The 25302-nt window shown below is 36.6% G+C and overlaps 1 protein-coding gene across 13 annotated transcripts in view; it reads left to right on the top strand.

Annotated features, from left to right (window-relative positions):
* The window catches only part of PLEKHA5 (pleckstrin homology domain containing A5), a 262192-nt gene that overhangs the window by 220953 nt on the left and 15937 nt on the right, over positions 1 to 25302 (top strand). For 11 of the 13 annotated variants that reach the window (XM_086401863.1, XM_086401862.1, XM_086401861.1 and 8 more), the window contains 7 exons: positions 2036 to 2098; positions 3292 to 3372; positions 3509 to 3658; positions 16483 to 16584; positions 19442 to 19553; positions 20457 to 20503; positions 22316 to 22433. In XM_086401863.1, coding sequence (XP_086257989.1) covers positions 2036 to 2098; positions 3292 to 3372; positions 3509 to 3658; positions 16483 to 16584; positions 19442 to 19553; positions 20457 to 20503; positions 22316 to 22433 — 673 coding nt within the window. Of the gene's footprint in view, positions 1 to 1476; positions 2099 to 3291; positions 3373 to 3508; positions 3659 to 16482; positions 16585 to 19441; positions 19554 to 20456; positions 20504 to 21288; positions 21478 to 22315; positions 22434 to 25302 lie in introns of those variants that run through there. The other 2 variants (XM_086401872.1, XM_086401871.1) reach the window with 2 other exon arrangements.

Here is a 25302-nt window from a genome sequence, read left to right as displayed (position 1 = left end):
TTTATTGAATAAGTTGATAAAAGATTTAGATAAATCTTCATTGGTACCAAAAATACAGGTGCAACAAAATAAATCTAATTTGTCTGTAATATTACTTCTATAGTTTTCAGGAAATAGCATTCTAAAATTATAAGTACACTATATACATCTTTCCTTTTTATAATTTGCCAACTCATATGAAAATGCAGTGAGATTCCCTAAATAAAAATGTTATACCATTATCCAAAATATTTGTTATAAATTACTGAGTTTTCATTTTTTAAATACTTGGCTTTTTCTCTTTTGACTTGGGATATAAGGTGCAAATCACATTTTAATCTAGATATAGCACTATTTATGCCCAAATTATACATACCATGGTTTAGTAAAGCTGTTTGGCGTTTAACTTTAAATATTAAATAAGCAAAGTCTTGTAGACATTTAGCAGCTAAAGGCTTTTCATCTTTTATTTTTGTAAATGAGAAATACTGATTTTGGGGTTTCTGACTTTTTTTTGTCTTAGATGTAGGCATTTTAAAACTTATTTTCCATTACTTTCTTTAGATAGAAGTGTAAACTCTTCTTGGATCTAGGTGCTTTTATTGAGAATGACAATCGACATTTTTCAGGACATATTCAGTGGCATTTATTTTAAAATGGTGCATAAATATTCTGACTTTTGTCATTCAATTCATTTTTCATGTGATGTTCTTTTCTATGAAAGTTCTATGGTTTAATAATCACTGTGCATACCCCTTAAGTAGTCACAGAATCATTTGCATGAGGTACGTGAAAGCAATGTCTTGAAGTGAAACATGGAAACCAGGATTGATTATTGTATGTTTGGAATGCTTATTACCTTTTTTAATCTTCTGATTTCTACATTCCTAGATCCATTTAAAGTTATCTATTGTTTAAATAGTGCCTTCTTGAGATACACCTGTCAAACAGTTTTTTACAGAGAAGGCATATATAGTTGTAACTTTTATATTCTTATGCATTTGTAGTGAAATTTAATTTTCCAATCTAGAATGTAGTTGAGATACATTATTCCTGTCCCCATTTTGAGAAAAAGTATACCATTTCGTGAACATGCATTGAGCCCCAATTACATTTTCCTGCTATGTTTTTCTTACACTGTCTAGCAGTCAGTATAAAGTGAAAAGACAAGAGAAATACTAGTGTTGCCTGCAGAGGTGCTGCGATATACTCTATGTTATAGCTGACTGGAACGGCTTATTGAAATCTTGGTTAGCACAGTCAGAAATAAGGATTGGCTTGACCAAAAGATATTTGGAAGAAGCTGAAAATAGGATGTTTAAATACAATGAATAGTAATTCATTACAATAGAATAAAACAAATGGTGTCAGTGAACACATCCGTACTTTTTATGAAATTTGGCCGTCCATACTTATAATGTAGACTTTCAGTTTTAAGAGATTCTGAGTGCTTTTCCTCTTTTCGATTAAACCCATCCTTTTCCTCCATTCTTTTAGTTCTTAAGACAGAGGAACAAGATAAGTCTATACTGTGTATGTGTGTTTATATATTACGTATATGTATACAATGTGTTCTAGGTTTTGTTAATAAAATTGTACAAAGATGTGTTGGCATCTGAATGTACACATACACAGTTGTGTGGTTATGTGTATACCGTTGAAAGCACGGTTTTGACTGCTGAAATAATGCCTGATTCGAGATTTGATTCAATACAGCTGCTCTGATTGTATTTGTCAGTTTTTTTCATTAAAATAATGTGTGTCTCGCAAATGGAAAACATGAGGTTCTGCATAATTTCATTTGACCAGCTTCTTATTTTGTCTGACAAGCTGAAGTTAACATCATTCTTACGTATCTTGCATATTGATTGTATTGATGTTCAATAATTTTCTATTTTTGTAATGATCTGTGTTTGAACTAAACTTTTTAAAAGTATAGAATCATTAAAAAACCCATTTCTGTTATTGTTCTTTAAATTAAAATATTAACTATAGACTAAGTAAATGTATATTTTTTATCATTTTTAAAGTTGTTGTGTGACATTTTCTCTTATAGCTGTCACAGGATGAAAGCAGAGGCACATTATACAAATATAGACCTGAAGAAGTAGATATTGATGTAAGTATTAGCATGAATATATAATCAACGCTCTGCCAAAACACTGGAAATAGCGTGACAAAAAAGATTTCCTCTTCCTGTTCTGCCCTCCAAAATGACATCAAATAAACAACATTTTCTTCTTTTGCACTTAGATTCAATTAAATCCTCACTCCCTGATTTGTCCTCTTCCCACCCCACCCCCATAGTTAGCAGTTGAACAAATTTAGAATCATTTAAATGAAAATAAAGAGTATTTCTGATATAAAATTATGAAGGATTAGAGACAAAGTAAAACTTTGTCATCTGGAGAAAGTGTCAACCTCTAGAAATTCTGTCACTGCATCCTTTTGTTATTGCTGTTAATCGTGTTTTACATCACTAACGTCCTTATTTATATCTCATTCTTCCCTCATTTCTGCTGGTTTTATTCCACTGAGCTGGACCTCCTTCTCATTTCAATGTATCCCATCTGATGTGGCTTGAGTTGTGTTGTCTAACAAAGATAAGGTGGTTACTTTAATAGATAAATGACAAAGAAAGAATCTCAAATTTCTTGGTTTCTTGTGTCATTATGCAGTAACACTTGGGATATATTTACTGTTTGTCCAGGGTTTTTATTTTCAGATATGTGATGAACTGGTTTATTGCAGGAGCGAAGTCTTATTAAAGTGTTCTCTCATGTTTTATAATTAAAAAATTGAGGTATTATCAAGAATTTAAAACATTAAAATTGTTGAAAGTCATTTTTCTCCATTAGCAATGTTTTTACTTGTATTATTATAGTTAGAAGCGATTTTTTCTGAAGAACATAAAAGCATAATTTTAAAAATATAAAAAGAGAATCCAGTCTGTGTGTTAATTAAGGATTGCAAAAGTTACTTAAACTCTCCAGAAGTTTGTAGAGAAAATATCTTAACCACATTAAAATGATTTGCTGAAGTCATAGGAGACTGCCTGGTTACTAAGAGTATTTTGAATTGTGTAAGTTAAATAGTATGGTAAAAAATGCTTTTTTACTTTATATGCATTTTTTAAAGCGTCCTATCTCTGTATTCTATATTTTAATTTTAATTTTATTGATTGAAATGAAGATTGACCTGATAAGCTATTCCTTGGCTGTTTTAAATGTGAGGGGTTTTTTGGTTATGCCTAAATCCAATTACAGGAAAAATTAAAAACTGCTAACAAAAGACATCTTCTCTGTAACGTAGGCCAAGCTAAGCCGACTGTGTGAGCAAGATAAAGTGGTACACGCTCTGGAGGAGAAACTTCAGCAGCTCCACAAGGAGAAAGTAGGACGATTATGTTTATTATTTACAACTGATGTTACTTTACATGATGATTATCAGGACACTGATAACTGAAGTAGAAAAGAATTAATTCGATGATGCAGAACATTAAGTGTAATCATTTTTTTTATTATAATAGTACACGCTTGAGCAAGCTTTGCTGTCAGCCAGCCAAGAGATAGAAATGAATGCAGATAACCCAGCAGCCATTCAGACCGTGGTGCTTCAGAGGGACGATTTACAAAACGGACTGCTCAGCACATGTCGTGAACTCTCTCGAGCCACTGCAGTAAGTAGCAGAGTTTCCTTCCTGGTAAACACCAGAATGGTGTGCAGTTCTTTTTTTTTTTCTATTTAATTTATATCATTTTAATTGGGCTTTCTGTAGAATTTTTCTTTATTATTACAAAATTTTAATTTGTTACTCTTAATTAAGACTAACAAAAATAAAGGGTGGTCTTTGTTTTTTTAATTAGTGGACCTTGTGTTCTTTGTGAAATAGTTTTACAGGGAACGTCAACACACCTGTTTATATATTATGAAGATGAAAAGTTCTTTATAATGTTAAAAGTTGCTGCTGTTAGGAAAATAAATGTCATGTTAGAATAATTTTTGGAAGGTGATAATTGGATTCATTGAACCAGCCGTTTCAATTAAAGGCTCCCGAGAAATGCTTTTAAGAAGCCGCCAGCATTACCATTTTACAGCTGCAGTGTGATCTAAAGTTAGATGATAGTTTTGAGTAAGAAATATAATTAGCAGAACCTTTAACCCACAGTCCAGTTACTTTATAATAAAGAGTCTCCTGGGATTACCAAATCTAAAAGTCTTACTTAAGAGTTTATAAATTGAGTGTTTTATGAGTTTAAAGAGTCTGCTTTAGATCCTATGACGTACTCATTTCTAAACATAGTAAGAGCACCTGCCCAGGCAGCCCTTTGAAAGGGAAAAAAGCCATCTGTTACAGAGAACTGCAAACACACCCCTGTGTGTACCTTCCGTGGGCTGTTTAGGGAGCAGCTACCTTTGAAGAAAGTCCTCAGACAGTATAACGTAACTAAGAGAGGTCTTTCCCAGCTGGGAAGCTACCAGACTCTCAACATGGCATCCATTCTAAACACTAAATTCACTTTCCAAACACAAACTACTTTTAAAGGAATATACCATGGTTTTATATAAATCATAACTTGGTTTTTGTGACTCTTAAGTACTTTATATTTAATATACCTATTCTTCCTGCCTGTCAGTGCAGGAGATACAGATTTGATCCCTGGGTTGGGAAGATTCCCTCCCTGGAGTAGGAAATGGCAACTCACTCCAGTATTCTTGCCTGGAGAATCCCATGGAGAGAGGAGCCTGGTGGGCTAAGGTTCATAGAGTCACACAGAGTCAGACACAACTGAAGCATCTTAGCATTCTTTAAAACAAACAAACAAGAATGCTGTTACTTCCATTATCTTATCTGAGTTTCTTAATTATACACTGGCATATATAGATATTTTAAGAATTTAATATCCTTGCAGTTGTGATATCCTTGAAATCAGAACCATATCTTATTCACCTTTGTAACTCTAGCATTCAGCAAGATAGTATGTGCATTAAAAATGTGATAAATCGGGGACTTACTGATGGTCCAGAGCAATGCAGGGGATGTGGGTTCAATCCCTGATCAAGGAACTATGACCCCACATTCCGCGGGGCAAGTGCGCCTGCACCACAACGTAAGATCCTGCATGACACAACTAGGACCCACTGCAGCCAAATTAAAAAACTGTGATGAAGGAACTGAATGACTTACCCAGCGTTATAAAGCCAATCGAATGCAATGCCTCCTAGAGGTCAACTCCAGGTCTTCTATCCATAGCCCTGAAGCCTTAGATCTACATAGCTTTTTCTAATATCATCATAAATGTTATCAACAAGGAAGTAGTCATTTAGTGCATCAGTGACGGGTAGGATTTGGAAGAAAGGTGAAGTGAAGGGCAGCCCATACAGGACAAAACGCTCTGAACCAGACCCGACAGGTGAGAATGTGAAGGGCATATTTGGAGAAGCAAGAAATAGAACTGAGTAGCTGGCTGGAGTCCAGGGTGGGAAATACGAGATAAGGAAGGGAAAGAGGGGTTAAGCTGTCAGTGCCAAGTTAATGAAAAGCTTGGAATTTGTATGACAATCTGAGTCAAATCAAAATTAAGTTGGAAACTATTTCACAATTTCGTGTCTGTTATAAAAAGTTTTAGAGATGTGTAGTGTTTAATTGAACTATTATTTCTTCCCTTATCAAATAGGTTTCGTAACTTAAATCTCATCTGTAGGCTCTCTCCCAAGATACCTCCAGTCGTGATGGAAGTTTATCAGATACGTTCAAAGAAATAATCATTTTTGAGTATCTCACTTTCTGGTTGTTATCACATATGATCACTTTCCAGGGATTTTTTTTTTTCCTTTGCCTTCAGCATTATTCACTGGTCATTTACAGACCCTCAATATGTTCTTCTAAGGTCTTAAAATGCATAGACTACAAACTATGTTATCTGTGCCTTTAAGTAAACATATTCATATTTGTAGCTTAGGGCTACAAATGGTTGGAACTCACTGGATGTTGACCATACTTGAATTATATATCTGCCAACAGAATCCCAAAGGATTCCTCTGGTTCTTTAACAGTTGATTTTGGGGCATTGGTTCCAATCCAGGTCCTGAGATATAAAATATATAAGGTATGATGTTAGGCTTCCATAGAGCAAAGCTTTGATCATCTCACCTGGTTGGCTACTGAGGTATTAAAACCAAGATTTAATACATGATAAACATGTAAAGCAGTGTTGCCTATGTGTTTAATTCTTGATGCAGCATCTCTTCTCTCTAAATCCTATCTAACACACACAAACACACACACTCACGCGTGAGTGTGCTTTAAAGCACATGATGTCTTTATGTGATCTCCTGGCCTCTGCTTCTTTTTTTCTTTGTTTTTAATTTTTTTAATTTTTTTTACTTTATTCTACTCCTTTTTGACCTAAGCCTAATTAGTGGGAAGGATTATTGTAACGGTCAGTTATCCCTTGAAAATTGTCAGCATGTTGCTGTCTTAGTTTGGGTTTTTTCTGAAAGCAGAGCCTGGGATGAGGACCTGGGAGCTGTTTCCAGGAAATGAAAGTGATGGAGGGAGAGAATGAGACGGGGCGGGGTGAGGGGAGTGGTGGGTAGAAGAGCCAGTGGAGGTTCACTGCTGAGTTGGTCACCACTGTGGAGTAGTAGGGACCCTCTGAGGAAAGGAGCTAAATATTTCTAGATTTCCCACTGAGAGGTGGGGAGGCTGGGCTGTCTCTCACTCCTTGGTCACAGTCGCCCCAGGGTCCTTAATTCACCGGCATGTCCAAAGCGCCCTAGTTAATTGACCATGAACACCGGCACACGTGGAGTTGGCCACAGTGCCTTGAAATCAGGTGGACAGAGGGCTAAGCATCTGCTCCAGTCACCTTGCTCAGGAAGTTTACATTTAGGCTTTATCTCTGATTGTAAGAGAAATATTCTCATGCTTTATTCATTCAGCAGTGTTGCTTTTATTCTTTCTGACAACTCAAGGAGCCAGATAAAGCAGATGCTCTTCACATACCTTAGATGAGAATTTAGGGTTCATCCAATAATGGTAGCAAAATATATTTGTATTTCTGTGTTATGTACATATATTATCCGGTTTGATCCTTTAGCAGATACTGTGCAAAATAGATGTAGTAATTATCTCCATGTTATTTTCATTCTCATTACCTCCACTGCACAGATGAAGAAGCAGCTCAGGTTCATAGAGGTTAAACGACTTCCAAAGTGACATAACCAATTAAAAACAGATCAACACCTAAACCCAGGACTTTTAAGATTTTTTTTTTTCAATGTGGACCATTTTTAAAGTATTTATTGAATTCGTTACATTACTGCTTCTGTTTTATGTTTGGATTTTTTTGCCTTGAGGCATGTGGTATCTTAGCTTCCCGACCAGGGATTGAATCCACATCCCCTACAGTGGAAGGTGAAGTCTGAACCACTGGGCCACCAGGGAAGTCCCTAGGATTTTTTTATTCTAGGACTTCTGTATTTTCTATTCCACTGTACTCATAGTAGTTACAGAATTTGTATTTTCTGAAACATGAAATCAAATCTAGATTCTCTTACTCAAACATCTATAGTCGGAATTCCATGGTTCAATCCTGGGTTTTGGCACCAAAGAAATACATGAACAAGTAAATAAAAATAAAGTTGGAATTTAAAGAAAACAACTATAAAGCACCCCAGTCGTCCTGAATCATGCTAGTAGATGGCTTATGCACTTAGCCATGGCAGAATAGTACCAATATATGAATAGTAGTAAACATTGTGAATATTTCTGGAGCAGTTTATTGGGTGCCAGTTTCCATTATAAGTGTTTTCACACATAGTTAAGTCATTTAAGAACCCTTTCGCAGGGGTACTATTACTACTGTGTTAAAAATAGAAAAATGAAACAGAGAGATTCCCCAGAGTTACAGTGAATGAGCATTTTGTATAGACTTCCAGTAACTTTAAATTTATGTTCTAGACCAGATTCTGCATGGGAGGGACTTAAGTCATTGGAGACTTTAGACTAGAATGGATAAAGTTTAACGGGCTGGAGAAGAGGACAGATAAACCACCTTGAAGAGAAGCCTGCACTTGAAATATCTTCATCTTTCCATTCTCCGTATCACACAGAGCTACTGAGAATTATAGTTATAGCAAAATGTGATTTTTTTTAACAGATCTATTGACATACATGGATTGTCATGAAATACACTTTGAAAGATTTCATGATGTCTTTTAAATACACTGGTTGTTTCATGATTGTAATACAATATCCTAGAAACAGAGGCAGCCAGGGGTGATAAACCTCCTGAAATGCTGCAGTGGAAAGTACCCAGCAACATTCGTGAGGTTGGGGGAATCAAAAATCAAGTCTGAATCTCAGCAAACCTCAGCATCTAACTACGAGTTTATAGGAAACATAGAAAACACAAGCACAAGCTAAACAATACCACAGGAATTCAGTTAACAGACTCTGCTGCTGCTGCTAAGTCGCTTCAGTCATGTCCGACTCTGTGCGACCCCAGAGACGGCAGCCCGCCAGGCTCCGCCGTCCCTGGGATTCTCCAGGCAAGAACACTGGAGTGGGTTGCCATTTCCTTCTCCAATGCACGAAAGTAAAAAGTGAAAGGGAAGTCGCTCAGTCGTGTCCGACTCTTAGCAACCCCATGGACTGCAGCCCACCAGACTTCTCCATCCATGGGATTCTCCAGGCAAGAGTACTGGAGTGGGGTGCCATTGCCTAGCATTGGAGAAATTCTACAGAACAAGTAACCCATTCTCTTCAACAAATAAGTAGCAAAGGAATAGACAGGGAAATTGTTACAGTTTAAAATATTTTTTAGGACTTCCCTAGTGGTCCAGTGGTTAAGAATATGTCTGCCAATGCAGGGGACACAGGTTCAATCCCTGGTCTGGGAAGATTCCACAACTACTGAGCCCTTGCTCTAAAGCCTGTGCTCTGCAGCAAGAGAAACCACCACAGTGAGAAGCCCGAGCACCACAACTATAGAGTAGCCCCTGCTGGCCGCAACTAGAGAAAGCCCACACAGCCATAAAGACCCAGCACAGCTAAAAATAAATAAAATGATTTTAAAAATATATTTTAAAAGAAATACATGTGTGTGCTCAATTGCTCAGTTGTGTCTGACTCTTTGAGAACCCGTGGACTGTATGTAGCCCTTCAGGCTCCTCTGTCCATGGGATTTTCCAGGCAAGAATACTGGAGTGGGTAGCCATTCCCTTCTCCAGGGGATTTTCCCAACCCAGGGCTTGAACCCAGGTCTCCCGCATTGTAAGAGGATTCTCTACCATCTGAGCCAACAGGGAAGCATATTAGTTATTAAAATTCATTAGAATTTATCTGTTTATCTTTTTCATTTTTGTTCCTTTTCTGAAGTGGTTATAAATGAAACAATATAATCTCTGGTACTTGCTTTGAAATGATCCCATGGGGATGGAAAATGGATTCTATAGATGAAACCAGATTGATCATGTATTGATAACTTTTGCATTTGGGTGCTTGTTGGCTACATTTGTTTATATTTGGAAATTTCCGTTGTATATATCTAAGGAGGATTAAAAAAATAATCCACAAAACTGCTAACAAAGGGGGAGCATATTAGATCTTCTTATCTTTTCTTGTGTTCTATTCTACTTTTATTATTAGAAAAATTCATTATGTCTTCAATTTGTACAATAAAAAGCAACCATTTTCTTTGAGATGGAATATTATTTTGTTTCAAAGAGAAGATTAGAGGAGAAACTAAATATATGAGTTCAAGATTGTAACTAGCCAGTAAGTTAAAGATTATAAGTAGCCAAAAAAGTAAAATGACTATAATTGTTATCATAAACTAGATATTTAAAATTAAGGTAGCTCCATAATCATACCTGATTTAGTTGAGCCTCACTTTATATAGTTTGAATTTGTCCCTTGTAACATCTTTTTAAGTTTAAAAAAGCCAATATACTAGTTATTATTAGATAGTATAATAAGATATGTTATGTGTTTAGTAAGAAGTGATTTTTATCTCTGATGCAGTTATATACTAAGGTAAGTATAAAATCATTTAAAATGTTATTTTTTAAAAAATTATTCAAATTCTAAACACATTGTTAATATCTATGCCAAGAAATCCCTACATCCTGAAGGTAAAACTGAAATTACATTAACTTTATTTTGATTGATCTCAAAAATCAACTAGTTCTGATACCCAGTTCACAGAATTGTTATCATTGGGTTGTAATGGTCAAAATCAATATTTTGTGTGCCTAATCACCGAAACATAATGGTAAATTTAAATTGTTATTTGCTGTTTAGTCGCTGAGTCAGGTCCTACTCTTTTGCAACCCCATGGACTGTAGCCTGTCAGGCCCGTCTGTCCATGGCATTTTCCAGGCAAGAACACTGGAGTGGGTTGCCATTTCCTTCTACAGAAGATCTTCCTGACCCAGGGATTGAACCCACAACTCCTGCGTTGCAGGTGGATTGCTGAGCTACCAGGGAAGCCAGATTTAAGTACTGCAGTATTTTAATTTTCCAAGGTGTAGTTGTGGACCTTAATCTGTAATATTTAAACATGAAGAGTTACTGGAGCTTAAGAAGCTAATTTTGTTGTTGTTCAGTTGCTATGTCCAACCTTTTGCAACCCCATGAACTGAAGCATGCCAGGCTTCCCTGTCCTTCACTGTCTCCCTTTCCTCAAACTCATGTCCTTTGGGTCAGTGATACCATCCAAGCATCTCATCCTCTGTCGCCCCCTTCTCCTCTTGCCCTCAGTCTTTCCCAGCATAATGAGTCAGCTGTTCGCATCAGGTGGCCAGTGTCTTGGAGCTTCAGCATCAGTCCTTCCAGTAAATATTCAGAGTTGATTTCCTTTAGGATTGACTTGTTTGATCTCCTTGCTGTCCAAAGGACACAATGGAAAGACAAAAAGAAGCTAATAATTACAATTTCTGTATTACTCCCTCATCTCTATTTTGAAGCAAAATCTACTGCCAATTTCTTATGCTTTTTTTAATAAAAAGTAGAATAGTGAATTAACATTTCTTAGATTAGAACTCAGGAACACTGCTTGAGAGGCAAACCAGAAGCAGACCAGTCTATTAGCTCTAAGTATAATGTAATAAATAACATTTACATTCATGTGTATCATACTGTGTAACTATTCCCATGGGTAGATTCTGTTATAAATTGCCATTGGTTCTGGACAAGGAAAGGAAAGTTCTTATTATATTAAAAACTTGGAAATGAATCATCAGTCTTAATCCCTTCTTAATAAAGCCCACAATATGTTGCTGCTGTGGCTCTGTAGTTACATATTAAAATTCTCTTTCATCTCTTTTTGGTAGTCTGGGTTTCACTGCCTCTGAATGTTGCAGACCTACTTAAAGTTTGGGTTTTTTCCCCCTACAGTAGCCAAATCTTATCTCAGTATAGACTGTAAAGAAGTAACCACTATTAAAATTTACTTGTTCCATGCCGTAAACTTAGACGGAGTCAAATTTTAAAAAAGTTTTCTGCCATCCTTGTAGCAAGTCCATATAGGCACATGCACTTTCTTTTTAAACCTTTGTTAGAGTAGAACATTTTCTCAGAAAAGTACACAAATAAACCACACAGACATGGCCAACATCCTTATTGAGGCATTGCATTTTAATGGGATGCTTTCTTCTCCATGACTGCCTCCTCCCCCAAAAAAGTGACTACCTGACTTTTAAACTGTATATTAAGTTTGCCTGTCTTGGACTTTGTTAAAGTATAACCATATAGGATATACTGTTTGGCTTCTCTTAACATTATGAGGTTCATCCATGTGGTTCTAAATCACAGGATTTATCTCATCCTCTTAACTACATGGCTTGAAAAGTCCAGGTCTTTATTGAAAGCACTGCTGTGTTTCCTGACTTGTGCCTGTGATTTTAAGATAATTGTATATGTGCAACTCATCACCCCTTTTAATTGCCTTAGTGTACCTAGATATTATCTTCTTGACAAAAAATGCTAATGTCACATTTAAAGATTTTAACCTTGTACTCGGATAAGCCACTAAACTCTTTAATGAAATGCTTGGCCAGGTGTTGGGAGGACTGGTATGGGGCCAGTGCTTTCCTGTTGCTGGCTGCTTCCTATAGACTTGTGTTATTACTCACACGTAATCATGCTGGAGGAGCCCAGAGGGAAAGGCAGAAACAGGTACAGCAGGATAACGGCACTGGTACAGTGGAATGGCAGGACTCTCCAGGTTAGGGAAATTCAAACTATATTGTGTTTCCTCACCCCTAGAATATTAGTAAAGTAGGCTGCCTGTAGATCTGTTTTTTATGTGAAGGACAAGAATTCCCCACCATTCTAAAATATTCTCAGATTTAGTTGCCTCTGTAGCAGTTTGGGGCTTCCAAGGTGGCCCAGTGGTAAAGAATCTGCCTGCCAATGCAGGAGACACAGGAGATGTAAATTCAGTCACTGAGTCAGGAAGATCCCCTGAAGGAGGAAATGGCAACCCACCCCAGTATTCTTGCCTGGAGAATCCCATAAACAGAGGAGCCTGGTGGATTACAGTTCACAGGGTTGCAGAGAGTCAGACACAACTGAGCATCTGAGCACACACACAGCAGCTTTGGTCTCCCTCTGAACTTTTCTACAAAAGAGGTTCTGTGTCGGCCTGGCAATGCCATCTCCTTACATTATTGGACTGCCACTGAGTCTGTGCAGTTCAGTCTCTGAGTCGTGTCCGACTCTTTGAGAACCCATGGTCTCCAGCACACCAGGCCTCCCTGTCCATCACCAACTCCCAGAGTTTACTCAAACGTGTCCATTGAGTCAGTGATGCCATCTAACCATCTCATCCTCTGTCATCCCCTTCTCCTCATGTATTCAATTTTTCCCAACATCAGGGTCTCTTCCAGTGAGTCAACTCTTCGCATCAAGTGGCCAAAGTATTGGACTTTCAGCTTCAACATCAGTGCTTCCAATGAACAGCCAGGACTGATCTCCTTTAGGATGGACTGGTTGGATCTCCTTGCAGTCCAAGGGGCTCTCAAGAGTCTTCTGCAACACCACAGTTCAAAAGCATCAATTCTTCAGCACTCAGCTTTCTTTATACTCTAACTCTCACATCCATACATGACTACATCCATACAAGCCATAGTGTCGACTAGACGGACCTTTGTTGACAAAGTAATGTCTCTGCTTTCTAATATGCTGTCTAGGTTGGTCATAACTTTCCTTCCAAGGAGTAAGCATCTTTCTTTTTTTTTTTTTTAGGAGTAAGTGTCTTTTAATTTCATGGCTGCAGTCACCATCTGCAGTGATTTTGGAGCCCAAAACAATAAAGTCTGCCACTGTTTCCACTGTTTCTCCATCTATTTGCCATGATGTGATGAGACCAGATGCCATGATCTTTGTTTTCTGAATGTTGAGCTTTAAGCCAACTTTTTCACTCTCCTCTTTCACTTTCATCAAGAGGCTCTTTAGTTCTTCTTCACTTTCTGCCATAAGGGTGGTGTCATCTCCGTATCTTAGGTTATTGATATTTCTACCAGCAATCTTGATTCCAGCCTGTGCTTCATCCAGCCCAGCGTTTCTCATCATGTAATCAGCATAGAAGTTAAAGAAGCAAGGTGACAATATACAGCCTTGACATTCTCCTTTTCCAATTTGGAACCAGTCTGTTGTTCCATGTCCAATTCTAACTGTTGCTTCCTGACCTGCATACAGGTTTCTCAAGAGGCAGATCAGGTGGTCTGGTATTCCAGTCTCTTTCAGAATTTTCCACAGTTGTGATCCATGGCAGTCAAAGGCTTTGGCATAGTCAATAAAGCAGAAATAAATGTTTTTCTGAAACTTTCTTGCTTTTTCGATGATCCATTGGATGTTGGCAATTTGATCTCTGGTTCCTCTGCCTTTTCTACAACCAGCATGAACATCTGGAAGTTCACGGTTCATGTATTGCTGAAGCCTGGCTTGGAGAATTTTGAGCATTACTTTGCTAGCATGTGAGATGAGTGCAATTGTGCAGTAGTTTAAGCATGCTTTGGCATTGCCTTTCTTTGGGAATGGAATGAAAACTGACTGTTGCCAGTCCTATGGCCACTGCTGAGTTTTCTAAATTTGCTGACATATTGAGTGCAGCACTTTCACAGCATCATCTTTTAGGATTTGAAATAGCTCAACTGGAATTCCATCACCTCCACTAGCTTTGTTCATATTATGGCATCCAGTTCCTTCATATCATGGCATCCGGTTCCATCACTTCATGGCAAATAGATGGAGAAACAGTGGAAACAGTGCCTGACTTTATCTTTTTAGGCTCCAAAATCACTGCAGATGGTGATTGCAGCCATGGAATAAAAAGACACGTACTCCTTGGAAGAAAAGTTATGACCAACCTAGACAGCATATTAAAAAGCAGAGACATTACTTTGTCAACAAAGGTCCGTCTAGTCAACACTATGGCTTTTCTGGTAGTCATGTATGGATATGAGAGTTGGAGTATAAAGAAAGCTGAGCACTGAAGAATTGATGCTTTTGAACTGTGATGTTGGAGAAGACTCTTGAGAGTCCCTTGGACTGCAAGAAGATTCAACCAGTGCATCCTAAAGGAGGTCAGTCCTGGCTGTTCATTGGAAGGACTGATGTTGAAGCTGAAACTCCAATGCTTCAGTCACCTGATGCCAAGAGTTTACTCATTGGAAGAGACCCTGATGCTGGGAAAGATTGAAGGCAGGAGGAGAAGGGGACAACAGAGGATGAGATGGTTGGATGGCATCACTGACTCAATAAACATGAGTTTGGGTGAACTCCAGGAGTTGGTGATGGACAGAGAGGCCTGGCGTGCTGTGGTTCATGGGGTCGCAAAGAGTTGGATATGACTAAACCATTGAACTGAATTGAACTGTACTTTCACAGCATCATCTTTTAGGATGATGAGTCTGTTACCCTCATTTTATCCTTCCTGACAATGTATTGTTGAGCACTTGTAGAATTATTCTGTATTAAATAGATTACATGTGGTTAAGGATTAAGTATGAAAGTTTTCTCTCTGGTTTGAGGTTTAGGGATAGTTTTCTTTTCCCCAAAGAAGAAAAGTATAGGTGGGAAGTACCTCTGTCAAGTCTCTACAAGCAGGATTCACTGTATTAGTTAGCTGAACTAGGTTCATTTGTTGTTGTTCAGTTCCTAAGTTGTGTCCAACTCTCTGTGACCTATGGACTGCAGCACACCAGGCATCTCTGTCCTTCACTATCTCCCAGAGTTTGCTCAAACTTATGGCCATCAAGTCAGTGATGCCATCCAACCATCTCATCCTCTGTCGACTCCTTCTCCTCCTGCCTTCAATCTTTCCCAGCATCTGGGTCTTTTCCAGTGAATTAGCTCTTCGCATCACGTAACTGAAATATAGCAGCTTCAGCTTCAGTCCTTCCAATGAATATTCATGGTTGATTTCCTTTAGGATTGGGGCTTCCCTGGTGGCTCAGAGGTTAAAATGTCTGCTTGCAATGCAGGAGACCCTGGTTCGATCCCTGGGTTGGGAAGATTCCCTGGAGAAGGAAATGGCAACCCACTCCAGTATTCTTTCCTGGAGAATCCCATGGATGAGGAACCTGGTGGGCTACAGTCCACGGGGTCACAAAGAGTTGGCCACGACTGAGCAACTTCACTTTTCCTTTAGGATTGACTGGTTTGATCTCCTTGCAGTCCAGGGGACTCTCAAGAGTCTTCTCCAGCACCACAGTTCAAAAAGTGTCAATTCTTTCGTGCTCAGCCTATTTTATGGTCCACTCTCACATCAATACGTGAGTACTGGAAAAGCCATCACATCGCTTTGACTATATGGACCTTTGTCAGCAAAGTGATGTCTTTGCTTTTCATTATGCTGTCTAGGTTTGTCATAGCTTCTCTTCCAAGGAGCAAGTGTCTTTTAATTTTGTGGCTGCAGTCACCATTTGCAGTGATTTTGGAGCCCAAGAAAAGGAAATCATTACATGACTGTATATTTATTCTAAGTAAAGTCATGTGAAGCTTCCACTGTTATTGAAAATCTGACATGCTAAAAATACAGGCTATTTAGTGTTTTTATTTCTGGACAAATGTTAATCATGACATATAAGAAAATATTTTACTTATGCCTCTTCTGCCTTTTAAGAAATCACTTACAAGAAAAAATTAATGTATTATCATGAATAAAATAACATATTTTCTCCAAATAAACCTCTTTAGATCCTACAATCAGCTGAATATTTTGATGTCATGAATGAATAATGTAAAGTATGTTTGTTTGGGTTGTTTGGGGGTTTTTTTTGTTTGGTTTTGATTTTTTTAAGTGAAATTTGAATACAGCAGCACAATAATAAATAATTCATTTGCTCAGCATTCTTCTTAAATTGAACTAAATGAGAGGAAAAAAGGGAAATGAGTTATAACATGTTGTACTTTGCCCATTATTGATTACAAGAGTGATAACACACCAGCACATTTTCTCCGTGAAAGTAATTAAAGCCCTTTGCTTTTAGGAACTGGAACGAGCGTGGAGAGAATATGATAAGTTAGAGTACGACGTAACTGTTACCAGGAACCAGATGCAAGAGCAGCTGGATCGCCTCGGTGAAGTTCAGGTACAGAATTATAATAAGTTTACTTTGTTCTAACTGGCTTTGACTGGTACTGTGCTATCCATCTTGTTGGATTCACTCAAAGCTTCAACATTTGTTGCATAATTAGCTACCTAACATCTGGATTTCAATGATACTTTCAATGATAGGAATCTTACTGTCTCACAAAGTAGCCCATCCCTCATTGTTTAAAAGTTCTTTATTCTGTAGAGCACATAGTGAGCCCCAGGGTGTTCTGTGCTCCTGGCTGTCACTTGACATTGAAGTGTCAAATTATTTTATCTATTCTATTTTAAATCCCTCTCTTCTATCAAACTGTTTTAGCCCATTATCTTGACTGCTATATTAATTAGAATAGGGGAAGATGTGGCAACTTTGGGCATAAAGAACCCAATTTTGTGGATAGGTAGATAGGGAGCCAAGGTCCAGGTGTTTGTTTTCTCATCTGTAAACTGAAAATAATAATAGCTGTCTTAAAATAATACCCTGGGGAATGGAGATTATATATGTTTGAAAAAAAATAAATAAAAGTCACTTCATGCTGTGACCCTATGTAAATTTAATCATTTACATTGGAATCCCAGTGGACTCAACAATTCAGTATAATAAATAGATAGTAAGGTTGACATAGAAAGTCACCTGTCTTCTATGCATGCTATCCAAAATAGAATCACTAAACCACATGTAGTTTTTAGGCCCTTCAGTGTTGCTAGTGTAGTTGTTGGGCATTTGCAATATTGCTAGGAATTTTTAATTACCTAAATTTAAGTAGCCATGTGTGGTTGTGACTTCTGTTTTGTACACTGAAGTTACTAAATGGAATATTTAAAAAATGGTAAATATCTAAAATATAACCAAGGGATCAGCAAACTTTATCTGTAAAAGGCCAGATGTTAAAGACTTTAGATGTTGCAAGTATAAACACTCTGCCACAAAATCTTTGGTACTTGGGATTTTTAATAACCCCTTAAGAGTAAGAGAATAAAGTTAATTTTTAGGCCATAGGCCATAAAAAAGAAGCTGTGAACCAAAGCAGTTTGGAGTCCTGATTAATCTAATAAAAAAGTTCATCACGAAAATTTAGGAGAAGGAAATGGCAACCCACTCCAGTATTCTTGCCTGTAAAATTCCGTGGACAGAGGAGCCTGGCAAGCTATAGTCCATGGGATCGCAAAGAGCTGGCCACGACTGAGCGACTGAGCACATGAATATTTCATTAGTGTAGGACATGAGAGAAGACCTGAATAAATGGAGAGGTATTAATTGTTATACTGTGTTGTCGATGACCTGATTTAACATTATCACAATGAAAATTCTTCCCATAAGCATAATTCTATTCCAACCAAATTTCCAGAAAAGAAAATCACAAAATGGTTCTGTATTTTTAAGGTATAATAAAGACCACAAGTAGTTAGACATTTTGTAAAAAAATGAAAAACTAGGAGGCACATCTTATAAGAAGTAGCATTGCGCGTATAATCTTAGGCCAGTTACATATGCCTCAGTTTCCACTCAGTAAAATAAAAATAATACCAGTATCTAGCCCTGTTGGGTTATTATGATGGTTAAATGTGTTGATTTTTTTTAAGCACTTAGAATAGAACCAGGCAAATAAAACATACTATATATAAAACATATATAATTATTTGTTAAATACATGAGTAAACAATGAAAACAACATAGAAAACTTAGAAAATGACATACTAGGAAGAAGTCTCTTGAACCTCTAAAAATTCAACAAGTTACTTAACTAGATTTGCAGAAAACTTTTTCATTTTGGTTTGGAGAAACAGAAATGCATTAGCAAAATAGACAAAGAACGTGAAAAGTTTTAATTGATAGAAAACTTAATAACACAGTTTGCTAACAAGTGTTTGAAAAGTTGGTCAGTGTAACTAGGAACCAGAGAAGTGCAAAATAAAATAAAAATGAGGTTTTCATTAAACACCTTTCAGATACACAGAAATATGTATTCTTTTAAATTATTGCAAAAATAATACATATTCTGTATGTGCAGTTGTCTGATTTGTGTAGTTTATATTCCCTCTCACAAGTCTTTATTGGTATTCACATTTCAGGGCTAGCATAATCATGACAATTTTCGTACTTACTTACCTGTTTCTTTTTAAGTTATAGTCCTAAAAATTATATTTATTGTTTTACTGTTTATCAATGAGTCATAGAGTTTTGTTAGAATCTTACCAATATTATTTTATTTTGGCTTCAATTAGAGTATTTAGCCGAAGGTCATGAAATGGGGTATTAGAGGTAAAAAGAAGTAGATACAACTTTAGGTTAGAATAAAAATGGCAATAATAAAATGGCAAACTGAAAATTTGTCCTGAAAATTCTTTTTAACTCTATCAGTCAAAACTCTTCAAAATATATTTTGTAAATTGCCCTTTTGGCATTTCTCTATGTTCTAGAACTTAGGAAGCTAAAATACTTTCCTTTTTTTCCCCTAAAAATGCTTTGTTTAATTTGAGGTTGGTGAGTTTCTGTTCTGTTGTGTTTTTGTGTTGTTTTGTTGGTTTTGGGTTAGGGGAAGTTCCCCATTTTTAGTCCCATCTAGTCAGTATTCCTTCCCAATTGTAAATAATGCAACACAATGCTTATTGAAAAAATGTGAAATAGTGTACCATGTAGGTCTGAAATATTAAATTTTTCTCTTTCTTTGCTTTTTCTTTATCATTAACATTGCAAAACTGAGAAGGACACACAGATTATATTAAGTAGTCTCAAACGTAACCACTGTGGTTCTCATTTTTTAGATATGTAATTAGTGGAATTTATAACTGTATCTCATGATTTCTCTCCCTCTCGCCGCCCTCATGTGTGGTCTATCCATTTTTACGGATAGACCGAATCAGCAGGAATTCAGCGTGCACAAATTCAGAAAGAACTCTGGAGAATTCAGGATGTCATGGAAGGACTGAGTAAACACAAGCAGCAGAGAGGCACTTCGGAAACAGGTACATTGGTTTCGTCTTTTATTCTGCACTAATTGACTATATTATTATATCTAAGTGGAATGACATGCAGAATTGGATTTCCCTTGTTATTTTACTGGATTTTTGGCATTAGAAAACAGGTACTTTGTAATAATGAATTAGTACCCAAGTTTATATGTAATATATAGAAAGAAAAAGTTCTCCCAGCCACACTCAGAAAAAAATAAATCATTGTTTTGTATCTGTAATTATAAACACACACAATAATTTGGTTTGAGTAGTTTTTTCCCCACAATAGAAAGTGCTGGTTTTCATCGGTATGCTTTTTTCTCCTTAACAACACAGTATAGTAACAGCTGTGTAAAAATACATTGTATAGGTAAACTGTAATTTATCAATTTCAGTGTTGATGGACAGTATTTTTTTCAGTAGGTTGATTCCAGTAGGTTGTTGGTGGGTTGGTTGAGGCTTTTTTTTGTTTTTCTTTGATATAATGAACATTACTGTGTACATGATAAACACACATGCTAGTACTAATGGATTGTAGAAAATGAGAAATAAGTTTACATTTTTCATTTTGATAGGCACAGCCAAATTGCCCTCCTAAAAGATTGTATCAAATCATACTTAAACCAATTGTATTTGAGAAAACCCATTTGCCCGTACTGTCGTTTAAATTAGATATTTCAGTTTGTATTTTTAAGGTAATGAGTTTTTAAATTTATTTTATTGTAGTGGCTTTATGTGTTAATTTCTACTGTATAGCAATGTAATGGGTTTTTAATTCAGAAAACGTTAATAAACGGGGGGTTAGAAACTAAAGCTTTTGTTGAAAATAAGCAAAATGAAATTGTTCCTTTTTTCTATAGATTTAAGAAGGTATGTTTAGTATTAAGTAGTTATAGTTTACATTTTTTTTAATAGGTATGATAGGATCAAAGCCTTTCTCAACAGTTAAGTACAAAAATGAGGTAAGTTTGGATTGTTTCTCTAACTATAATTATTTTAATTTATAATTAAAACATGAATTAGAATTTACTCATAACAAAAATGTTTTCTAAATATATCTGTTATTGTCTTAATCTTGAAATTTCACTGGTTCAGTAATTTGGTGCTTTGAACGAGTGTGATCTTCTTCCCTTTTTTTAATGCAAAAAAGTTTGAATCACCACTTTTTATCTATGTTAGAACTTTAACATTGTCATACTTTTTCTAATGTAAGTAATTTGAGTATTTATTTATCATTGTTTGGTGTATTTTTTAAAGCGTATGAGATGACTGATAGATAAGTTGGCTGCGTATCATGCATACCATAAAGAAATTACAACTATAAAGAGATACTGTCAACCTAGTTGAAAGCATCTGTTGTCGTGAATTTTGTATAAAAGTCAACCAAAAAGAAATGGCTTTTTTTTCCCTCTTAAATTTACCTAAACAAAGTGGAGCAAGATTTTTAAAATTAATTCTTCTATTTTTAAAATGAAATACAGTAGTTTCATAAATTTGTTTTGATGTTGAGCTTCAGAGTAAACCTAACCTATGGTTACCAAAAAAATGAGATGCAACCAAATTTAAAACCCAGTTATTGGCTATCATAAACATTTTTGGTTTTACTTTTTGATATGAGACTCTTGACTTGGCAGTGTCCCTTTAATTTTCTTAAAGTGAATGTAAGTTAATTTACCATTGCAAAGAATTTCGATATACTTAATTCAGTATGCTTATCTAAATAAGGTGACTGTTCTACAATCTTTAGGAAGAGGAAGTAGTCCCACCTCGTCCTCCACTTCCTCGGTCCTATGACTTTACAGACCAGCCTCCCATAATCCCCCCTCTGCCCAGTGATAGCAGCTCCTTGCTCTGTTATAGCAGGGGCCCAGTCCATCTGCCCGAAGAAAAGAAGATTCACCAAGTTCAAGGATATCCAAGAAATGGATCCCACTGTGTAAGTGGCTGCAATAGCCACAGAGTAATCAATCGTACATGCCCTCATTTTTCCCAACAATTTATTTTTGACTCAGTCTTTTCTTTTTATTATTATCACATCACTTTTAGCCAGTACTTTTGTGTTCATATATAACATTATCGTCTGTTTTTCCTGTTTTAGTTTTATGTTTCTTATTTTGTCATTTCCCCCCCCCCACAATTTTAATATTTCATAGTTTGTTGCTTTTCATGAATATTTTAATCAAGTGGTTATGTTGCATGTGTTTAAGGAGCCATATTTTAAATCTACCATTTCAGGATATTGGAGGCAAAGTGATATCTTTAAATCAGAAAGATGCAAGGAAGAAAAAGATTCTTATCAGGAACGATAAAAAGGTTGGGATATGGGCAGTTCAGTATAGGAAAACTTAGAGGATTTGGACATTGCCAGCAAGAGACATTACCCATGGAAACTAGAAAAAAGCTTAGAGATTAAGTAAATGTGTTAAATGAATAAGCAAGGAGAAGAGAACAAGAAAAAAAGAAATAGGGCTAATTGAGTTAATATGATATAATTATTTTCAGACTTTAGTTATACTATGATAAAAATGTTCTGATGACTTTGTCCTTAAGAGGAATATTCTTAATTTTAAAGCCAAAAGATATACTGGTTAAAAATCTTACGAAGTCTTTTTTTTCCCTATCCTAATTATAACATATATATTAATTGATTTATACCCAATATAGCTGACTGAGGCTTTTGATTGTTAAGAGTGTGAGTTTTTGGAGGTAAACATTTTTAAAAAGACTTTTACCTTTTTTTTTTTTTTTTTGTAATTACGCATCTTTCTTTCAAGGGTCCAGATTATAGACTCTACAAGAGTGAGCCAGAATTAACAACAGTGGCGGAAGTTGATGAGTCTAATGGAGAAGAAAAATCAGAACCTGCTTCAGAAATAGAAACTTCTGTTAAAGGTCAGCATTTGTGATATGTCTTATCTCCTGTGTTTTTCAGACATTTTAGAAACAAATTCAGTTTGCATGCTGACAGAGTACATATACGAGCCCGCAGTCCCTTATCTGAAACCTGTGGAATCTGACGAGTTTCTGAATTTAGAAGTTTTCAGATATTGAGACAACAGCATGACCCATAAACTGTATATTATAAGTCACCTTCTCTGCTAGGAATCTCCCTTTTTAAACAGTAATATTTTTGGATTATTCATCCTTTGTGGGATAAAGACTAAAAAACTTCATGTCAGTTAAGGTGAGGTTTTATTGAGTATAAGTTTATGTCAAACTTGTGAAAAACTTTCTATTTCCTAACCTGACACTTTATTTTTTGGTTTTTATTCTTTCAAAATTATATATAAAAGATTAGGAATAAGACAGACTTTTATACAATTTCTATAAAAGTAAATTCTATGAAATAATGCTTATTTTTACTGTGTATACTCTGATTATCTTTTAATACTTATTTGGCTGTGCTGAGTCTTAGTTGAAGTATGTGGTATCTAATTCCCTGACCAAGGATCAAACCTGGGCCCCCTGCATTGGGAGCTTGGAGTCTTAGCCACTTGACCACCAAGGAGGTCATCTGATTATTTTTTAACGCTAGTCATTCTTTAAGAAATTAAAAAAAAAAAAAAAAAAGGATAGAGAGGGGGCTATTCAGGAATAAGACAGAAAAAAACAGATATAGTACAGTACTTGAACTTTGAGCTGATCATGGTTTAAAAGAAAAGCTCTAAAGACATTCTTTGGAGAATAATGGAAATTTACATAGGTTCTAGATGATAGGTTCTAATGATACTGTGATACTGTGGTTATTTAGGAGATGTAGTAAGTGAATTCTGAAACACTTAGGAGTAAAGTATCTGTGACTTACTTTTAAAAATGTTTCACCAAAAAATTTGTTAGAGATAAAACAAATAATCTACAATGTGGGATTTTTCAGAAAAGTAATTTCTGATCATCATAACTCCCTAGTCAATTTTTTTAAACCTGCTAGAGGGTTACAAAGTAAATTTTGAACAATATGAAATGATAATATTCACATAGTTTTTTCCATAATTGGAATATTTTTCAAGGTTTTCTAATGTCAGTGTTTTTTTTTTCCCATTAGAAAAATATTGCTATCTTGAAAAGTTAATATCTATACACCTTTCTCATTCGAATCATATCTTCTCATTGAAAGTCTTTTTTAACTTTCTCTTTTCACAGACAAATTTAAGTTAAAGAGTCACAGTCCTAGTCCTTACCATATTGTTGCATGTAGTTATAAATACGCAGGAATTATCAGACAGCAAACAAAGTAAATGTTTTTGGTAACTAGATACCCTGGCCAATCCTCCCACAAACAGGGATTATAAAAGCTGGTTCAGGGACTTCCCTGGTGGCCCAGTGGCTCCAGTGTTCCGATGCAGGGAGCCCCAGTTCACTCCCTGGTCAGGGAACTAGATCTTACATGCCATAACAAAGAACTTGCATGTCAAAACTGAAAAGATCCTGCCTGCCACAACAAATCTTCAGATCCAAAGTGCCACAACTAAGAGACTTGGTGTAGCCGAAAAAAAAAAGCTAGTTCAGGAACTTCCTGGTGGTCCAATGCAGGGAGCCTGGGTTTGATCCTTGGTCGGGGAACTGGATCCCACATGCCGCAACTGAGTTTGCATACCGCCACTAAAAGATCCCGCATGCTGCAACTAAGACCCAGCACTTTTATATAAAAGCTGGTTCATATCACTTAAATTTTTTGAGAAGCTTCAACAAGTTGAAGAAAAGTAAAGAAAGGAATGTTTAGGTGGAAAATTACGTGAAGGGTGGTTCATTAGTCTAGGCTTCCTTGGTAGCTCAGATAGTAAAGAATCCACCTGCAGTGCAGGAGACCTGGGTTCAAGCCCTGAGTGGGAAGATAGCATGGCCACCCACTCCAGTATTCTTGCGTGGAGAATTCCATGGACAGAGGAGCCTGGTAGGCTAACAGTCCATGGGGTCACAAAGAGTCAGGCACAACTAAGCAACTAACACGCACATCATTAGTCTACTCAGACCACCGTAACAAAATACTAGAGAACAAGTGCTTGTTTTGTGGGGGTTTATTTGTTTGTTGGTTTTGTTTTGCATATTTGGCTGTGTTGGGTCTTAATTTCGGCATGCAGGGTCAGTTAGCCCCAAAGCATGTGGGATATTAGTTTATGGAGCAGGGATCAAACCCATGTCCTCTGCATTACAAGGCAGATCGTTAACCACTGGACCAACAGGGGAGTCCCACCAAGAGCTTTACACAACAGACATTTGTTCTTACAGTTCTGCAGGCTGAAAGATCAAGTTCTGGGAAGATTTTCTAACTTTTTATTTTGCATTGGGGTGCAGTTGATTAACAATGTTGTGATAGTTTCAAGTGAACAACAAAGAGACTCAGCCAGCCATACTCCCCTCCCATCCACGCTGCCACAGAACAATGAGCAGAGTTCCCTGTGCTATAGAGTCCTTGTTGGTTATCCATTTTAAGTATAGCAGAGTGTACCTGTCCATCCCAAACTCCCTAGCTATTCCTTTCCACCTCCCTTTTCCTGGGTAACCATAAGTTCATTCTCTTAAATCTGTGAGTCATAACAACCTCTTTTTAAGAACCATTTTCAGGTCTTCAACATCAGGGGCTAGCATTTCAGCAGGAATTTTAGGAAGACCACTTCAATCTATAGCAGGAGGCATCCAGGAAGTTACTAAGTGGAGCATGAGAGCCAGCTTTCACTTTGCGACAGGACAAAGCTCAGAGCATGAACATACTAGTAGTCTGCTAGGAGACCCAGTCAGATAAAGTTGGGACCCTCTGAGGGGT

This window comes from Bos grunniens, chromosome 5, assembly GCF_055505025.1.
Source record: "Bos grunniens cultivar Pamir isolate PY7600 chromosome 5, Bosgru_T2T1.0, whole genome shotgun sequence".
NCBI lineage: Eukaryota > Metazoa > Chordata > Mammalia > Artiodactyla > Bovidae > Bos > Bos grunniens.
Note: the sequence above shows the minus strand (reverse complement) of the source record. Positions and strands in the feature narration are given on the sequence as shown.